Raw genomic sequence first — 7,380 nt, forward strand, 5'->3', positions numbered from 1 at the left:
CCTCCTCCTCTGTGGCGGCGGCGGCGGCAGTAGCGGCACAGCTGCTGGTGGGGCAGCAGATTTTGAGGGGCCGGTGCTGCACCCAGGAGGAGGGTTGAAGCGCGGGCAGAGGGATGAAGCCCAGGCTGTGAGGCCGAGACGGCAAAGGGGAAGAAGGGTCGGATGCCGGTCCAGGGGCACCGCTGAGGCAGAGAGGCCCGGACCTCGGAGGCAGGCCCGCGACACCCCCGCGGCGCCCAGTCCCTCCGGGCCGCAACGCCGCGGGCCGGCGGAGGCACGTCTCCGGCACGGTGAGTGGGCCCACCCGAGATCGCTGGGTTTCTTTGTTCGTAGTTAGAGCTGGTGATGGGGGTGGATGATCTAGTGCCCCATTGCTGCCCATCTCTTCATCCCTGGGAGCGACCCCCGTCTTGCCATCTGCTCCAGCCCCAAGAGAGTTGCGGCCCGACGGCGGAGAGATGAGGGTAGGACGGATGGTGGGTCAGGAGGCTGAAGACAGTTCTCCGCTTCGATGCTCCCCGCGCTCCCCCCCACACACACACACCGCATTTTGTCTGGGGGATTTGCTGGGGGTGGTGCGTTTTTTGTTGGCTGCCCCAGGGTTCCGCAAAGCTGCGGAACCGGGGCGTTTGTGGGTAGACAGACGACTTGTCAGGCCCAGAGCGGGCTGGACTTCTCCCGCAGCCCGGCTGGCGGGCCTCGCCACCCTATCGCGTTCTCGGGCAGGAATTTCTGCCACCCGAGTTTGTCCAGAGTAGGCTCTGCGGAAGCGGATGGAGAAGGTTGGGGCTCGAATGCTGGGAGTGGGGCGTCTGGGGCTGGGTCTCCGCTAGGGGCGTGGCACTGGAGTCTCCTCCTTCCGGTTCTTTGTTTGGTCGCCAGACTTTCTTTACCCTGGTCCCTATTGTGTAACGTCCCCACAGCCAGAACCCGCTGCAGTTGCTGGCCCCCGTGCAGCCCGCGGGCCAGGAGTCCCTTCTTCCTTGGCTTCAGGTGGGCCCAGACAGTCTGGTCACCGCCGCCCAGTTTCCTGCTGTGCTGCGCCCGAGGCTGAGGCTGAGAGCCTGACCCAGCTCTGGGGACGGTCGTGATTGCCGCCCCTCCCCCTGCCACACCTCCCTGGCGCTGCGGGAGATTTGCCCTGGGCTTCGGGCGGACGTGACGGCCCCCTCATCTGCTCCTCTCCGGGTGTGCAGTGACGTCCTCTCTGGGGGTATTGGGGCAAACTCTTCTGCCGTTCACCATCTCTCTCCCCAGGATATACTCTAAATGTGTGTGGTGTCTTTGCTGCAGATGAAGGATTTGGGGACCGAGGACTTGGCTGGTCGTGAAGGGGTTCAGCTCTTTGGATTGTTGAACCTCTACCTGGAACAGGAACAGAGATTCCAACCTCGAGAAAAAGGGCTAAGCTTGATGGAGGCCACCCCAGAGGTAAGTTCCCGGGAAAGCTAAGTTTCTCAAGCAGCTAATAAGGTTTGTAAGGGTACCTATTTTTCCCCAATTGAATTAAGACCTAAGCTGAAAAGTTTCTTAAGACCAAAACTGGTCTTCCTGAAATACTAAGATAAACCTTAATACAGGATCATGCTTTCTTGTTTCTTAGCTAGAATGAGAGTGATACTAATTCTGGAGAAGTACATCTTCAAAAGTGCCACCCTTAAACCTGCAGTTTCTGAAAGGGAGACTCCCTGGGAGTTATACATGTTTGCGGAAATACCCTGTGGCTATGAAATACTTTTTAGTAGGATCTTAAGTCATTTAAAAAAACAAAACAAAGAACCCATTACCTCCATTGCCAGGGAATTGAATTATGTTTATTTTCTGTAACCCTCTGAAGTGTGCTAACAGTTCACTGTATATTGAGGCTCTAAAACTCTGTAATGATGAGTGTTTTTAAAAAGTAATAATGTCTGTACATCTCATTATACCTAAGACATTTGATTACTAACTATAAGGTTGGTGTTGAAACCCACCAGCTGCTCCTAGGAAGGAAGATGGGGCACTCTACTTCCATAAAGATGTAACTCCAGTGGGGGTTGCTATGAGTTGGAATTGACTCTGGCAGCGAGTTTGTTTGTTTTGGTTCATATCAAAGTGTGTAACTTTGGTTAAATGATACTACTTCCCCACCCTATCCCCAGATTATTGAAAATTAAGAGGAAAAAAATACTTCATTTGAATCTGTTTAGTCTTAACTGTGGCTGCAACAATGGGCTCAAATGTAACTACTGTTGTGAAGATGGCACAGGATTGGGCAACATTTCTATGAAGCCACTCATCTGCACCTAACAACATTAACCTATCTAAACTGCCTTGGAAACCCAAGGAGGGGGGTCGCTATGAGTCGGGGCCGACTCGACGGCACATAACAACAACAACAACAACAACAAGAAAATCATAAACTTCAGCTCTTGGTTTTTATTGCAGAATGATAACACTTTGTGTCCAAGATTGAGAAATGCCAAAGTAGAAGATTTAAGGAGTTTAACCAACTTTTTTGGATCTTGCACTGAAACTTTTGTATTGGCTGTCAATATTTTGGACAGATTTTTGGCTCTTATGAAGGTATTTGATCATTTTTATAAATATATCTTCATTGTTTCTATACAATACCTGGCACACAAGGGTTCAGTAAATACTTGTGGAATGGATATAATAATGTGCATTATACATAAACATTTTTAATAACTGAGATGTTTAGTACTAGATTAAAAGACTGCAAAATTTAAGTGTATTGTGTTTTAAGTTAGGTTTTGCTGTGTACCCTTCTCTTTCTCTTTGAAGATACAGCAAAATGAAGACTAATGTGTTTTAAGATATATATTAAAATAAGGTTTTCATCTCTCATCATGCTTCTATTGAAGCCCAGGTATTTTTAATACTGAAACATGCTAAGGGGAAGTATAACAGTATGCTAAAGGTAACCCCCTGACTTTCCCAAGAAAAGTCTGTCAAAGCAGGGAACCACAGCAACTGTTGGAAAATGTGGTGATTTTTCTGCCAGTAGAATTGCTTTCAGCTGCTGGGTCAGTTTTTAGGGCACTGAAAAGAAAAGGGCAGCCATCTGTCTGTGGCAGCTTTTGCATATGTCCCACTCCACCTAACTGATAAGAGTATTTCTCTTGGCAAATCTGTATTGAAGCATGGGATGATTCCTGAAAGATTTTCTGCCTAAAAAGATGGGAGAAAGTTTCTGTAGCCAGAGAGGTAGTATGATTTCTTAGTGTTAAAAAGCTTAATTAATTTGGAAGGAGATTTTACCGTTACCGATTTCATAATCTGAAATACAAAGTATAACTCAGTGTTTGAAATTTAGCTTTTGAACCTGCATTGACTTTTTTCCTACTTTAATTTAAAATTTAAATTCAATTATTTAAATGCTCAAAACACCCCCCACACACACTTTCTTAAAAGAGCCTTTAAGAAGGGATTGTGGGGCTGGCGCGGGATCGGGCTATATTTCGTTCTGCTGTGCATGGGGTCACTATGAGTCGGAAACAGCTCGACGGCACTTAACAACAACAACAACAAAAATGTAAAAATAACTAAGTGGAACTATGGGTTAAACCAAGTACTTATATGGGAAACAGACTGTGTTCTGTTTTAAAAGAAGGGTGTCACTATAATATTCTTTTAAATACTTGCTTTATTCAATCAACAATTGTTAGAAAAGAATCCTTTTTGTTTTTCAGGTGAAACCTAAACATTTGTCTTGTATTGGAGTATGTTGTTTTTTACTGGCTGCTAGAATAGTTGAAGAAGAATGCAATATTCCATCTACTCATGATGTAATCCGAATTAGTCAGTGTAAATGTACTGCCTCTGACATAAAACGGATGGAAAAAATAATTTCAGAAAAATTGCACTATGAATTGGAAGCTACTACTGCCTTAAACTTTTTGCACTTATACCATACTATTGTACTTTGTCATACTTCAGAAAGGTCAGTGAAATTAAAAATAAAGTTTTGTACTTTGAGCCATTGCTAATAGTAAAGAGTTAGAATACCAATTAAATTTATGTTTCTACTTAATCTGAGGTTTCAATTTTGGGTTTTATTGTCAAGTCCTTAAAATCTTTGCTTGTTTAATAAGTATTTTATCCTTTTTTTGCATTGTGTAGAAAAGAAATACTGAACCTTGATAAGCTAGAAGCTCAGCTGAAAGCTTGTAACTGCCGACTTGTATTTTCAAAAGCAAAAGTAAGTCAATTTTTTGCTTACATATCTGTCTCTCACAGTTTTTATTTTGCATTTTCAGAAAATAATTTTTCTCTTTTCATCCTTTGTCTTTTGTAGCCATCTGTATTAGCTTTGTGCCTTCTCAATCTGGAAGTAGAAACTTTGAAGTCCATTGAATTATTGGAAATACTCCTGCTTGTTAAAAAACATTCCAAGGTACATATCTTCAGTCCTTATTCTTTAAAAGAAGTTCCTTCCTAATGTTGTTTTTTTTTTTGTGTTTGTGTGTGGTGACTTAAGCATTAAGTAATACTTTATGAGGCATTTGTTTAACATTTATGCTTTTTTGTCTTATATCTCAGCCGTTGAAGTTCTTTCTTGAAATGCTTTGACCCATATAGATGAAGCTGCGAGGGAATTTGGTCACTTAGTCCAGTTTCTTTCAGCATGCAGGCATTCCTTCTGTAGTATTGTTACCACATGGTAATACAGCTGGGTACTTTGACACTATGTGTTGTTCTACAGTGCATAATAGAAATTGTTGTTGTTGTTGTTGTTATGTGCTGTCGAGTCGGCCCCGACTCATAGCGACCCCTTCTATACTTTGTAAATACACGAATGACATAGGATGGCATCCCATCATATCTGTAAGACTAAAACATTGTCCCATCATTAATTATCATGGTTTTCATATAATGTTGTTGTTGTTATGTGCCCTCGAGTTGGACCCGACTCATAGTGATCCCTCCTTGGGTTTTCGAGGTAGTATCACTATGGAAGTAGATTGACCTGTCTTCCTTCCGAGGAGTGGCTGGTGGGTTTGAACTGCCAGCCTTCTTGTTAGCAGTCAAGTGCCTTAGGCACTATGCTATAAGAGCTCCCATAATATCAGCAATGCTTCTCTTTTTAAACCCTGTAGGCAGGCCAGTCCAATATGTTTCTGGAGTCATAAAGAGATGTAACACAAACAAAAGCACTGTGCCTTTTCTTAATCTAATAGCCTAGTTGGTACTTCACATGAGCTGGTGTGTTATTTCATTTATTATTATGTCCCAGTGCCGGATCATCAGTGAATATAGATATGTTGAGATTTTGTTAGAGAAGTGGAGCAGACCAGGAGATGCTATGATTGGTCTAGTTGGATCAAGAGAATCTTAGTGAAAGTTTGGGCAGCGAAGGCTTATAGCCAATAAATTGTATAGACCTCAAGGAAAGTCATTTTTTGGTGGGCTTTTAGATAAGATAACTAAGAGATAGTCATAAGTGGAAATAAGAATGTCCAACTCAAGTAGTGGTTTTGGAAGCTAAGCATGGAAGAGAGTTAAGGAATCACGAACAACCAAGATTTGGGCCTAATGATGGAGAGAATATTGACACGATTGACAAGAAATTTGGGAGGAGTTAATGTGATTTTATACCTGCCAGGTCAGTGAGTAGGTGTCTAGCAGGCATTTGGCAAGAATAGAAACTCAGGATAAACCATAATTGGAGATTGAGATTTGGAATTTTTCATGAAGAAGTAATAGTTGCAACTTTAAGAAATATGGAGGCAGTTCATTATTTTAGGAGTCACTGGAAGCTGGTCTCTCAATGTTGCCTTTCCCCTATTTAGGATCCAAGTGAAGGGAAGTATATCTAGACTATTTATTTATTTATTATTACTATTTTATTGTGCTATGTGTGAAAATTTACAGAGCAAGTTCATTTTCTATATAGCAGTTCATATACATTTCTCTCATGACATTAACTGCAGTTCCTCACAATGTTTAATACCTCTCTTCCCACTTGTTCCCCATAGTTACCTGTTTCCTGTGTCCTTCCCTCCCATGCACCCCCACCCCCTGAGCTGTGTCCCTGTGCAAACACTACCCTTTGGTTCTTCCATGATCAATCATCCCAGGTAGCATATCTACCTGATGTAAATGTTCAGCCCATATACCTGTTACTTGGCTGGAAGCCACAGGAGTGAGTTCAGTTCTAGACCTGAAGGGTAGCTAGGGGCCATAGTCTCAGAGGTTTCACCAGGCTGTTATCAGACCAGCAAACTTGGTCTTTTATTATGATTTTGAGTTTTGTTCCACATTATTCTCCCACTGTATCCAGGATCTTCTGCACCAGTCCCCCTCCAAGTGGTTGACAGTAGTAGCCGGGCACCATCTAGTTCTTCTGTTCTCATGGTCATATAGGCTGAGGAGCACATGTTCTACCAGTCCCTTGGATTGTTTCCATACATCTTTGGTCTTCATCATTCTTCTTTGCTCTGGACAAGGAAGGACCCATTGTTGCATCTAGATGGCCACTTGAAAGCTTTTATGACCCTAGTCGCTACTCACCAAAGTAGGATGTAGAACAATGTTTTTGTGTAGTATGTTATGCCAATTGAGTTTGATGTCCTCTTTGACCATGGTCTCGAGCCCACATGTCCAACCACTCAGTCCCTCTGGGTAGCTGGCTCTGGCCAAAAAGTGACTACAACTTTGTCCCTTGTCAACTCTACTATACACCTGAACATTCTTAGAGCATATACAAATACACTTGTAGAAACATCATTTGCCAACCCTATACATGGTCATAGGAGCTTGGATAGCATAGAGCCTAAGGCACTTGACTACTAACCAGAAGGCTGGCGGATCAAACCCACCAGCCACTCCTCGGAAGGAAGGTTGGGCAATCCTACTTCTGTAGTGATACTGCCTTGGAAACCCAAGGAGGGGTTGCTATGAGTTGGGGCCGACCTGATGGCACATAACAACAACAACATACATGGTCATGGGCCCCCTACCCCCTGCCTAGACATACCTAATCATTCAGCCTATCCACCCATAGATCAGTGCTTGCCATCACTGACAATGCAAAATGCAATGCATCACTGATATGTAAAATAGACAAGTAATTTAGACTTTCAGTGTAGACCAGAAATGTAGACTTGTTGAATTAGAAAGAGATTTTCAAGATGGATGTTGTCAAGAGTATTGAAATTTGATGTAAGATCTACAGAGTTTAAGAAAGTCATTGGATAGGTACTTCCAAGGGTTAATTCTGTAGAGTAGGACAAGGAAGTGGAAGAAGCCAGATTGTAGGAAACAGGATATGATGGAAATCAAGGCCAATATTACAGGAGCTCTGGTAGCATAGTGGCTAAAGCACTTGACTGCTAATCAGAAGGCTGGCGGTTCAAACCCACCAGCCACTCCTCGGAA

The 7,380-nt window shown here is 43.3% G+C and overlaps 1 protein-coding gene across 1 annotated transcript in view; it reads left to right on the forward strand.

Annotated features, from left to right (window-relative positions):
- Positions 1 to 1,293: 1,293 nt before the first annotated feature.
- CCNG2 (cyclin G2) overlaps positions 1,294 to 7,380 on the forward strand; it is a 14,550-nt gene continuing 8,463 nt past the window's right edge. Inside the window, exons 1-5 of the mRNA XM_007949048.2 lie at positions 1,294 to 1,431; positions 2,428 to 2,565; positions 3,693 to 3,943; positions 4,123 to 4,201; positions 4,298 to 4,396. Of these exons, the coding sequence (XP_007947239.2) occupies positions 1,294 to 1,431; positions 2,428 to 2,565; positions 3,693 to 3,943; positions 4,123 to 4,201; positions 4,298 to 4,396 (705 nt within the window). The remainder of the gene's footprint in view (positions 1,432 to 2,427; positions 2,566 to 3,692; positions 3,944 to 4,122; positions 4,202 to 4,297; positions 4,397 to 7,380) is intronic.

This window comes from Orycteropus afer, unplaced genomic scaffold (assembly GCF_000298275.1).
Source record: "Orycteropus afer afer isolate SDZICR_OR568_19922 unplaced genomic scaffold, OryAfe1.0 scaffold00235, whole genome shotgun sequence".
NCBI classification, from domain to species: Eukaryota; Metazoa; Chordata; class Mammalia; order Tubulidentata; family Orycteropodidae; genus Orycteropus; species Orycteropus afer.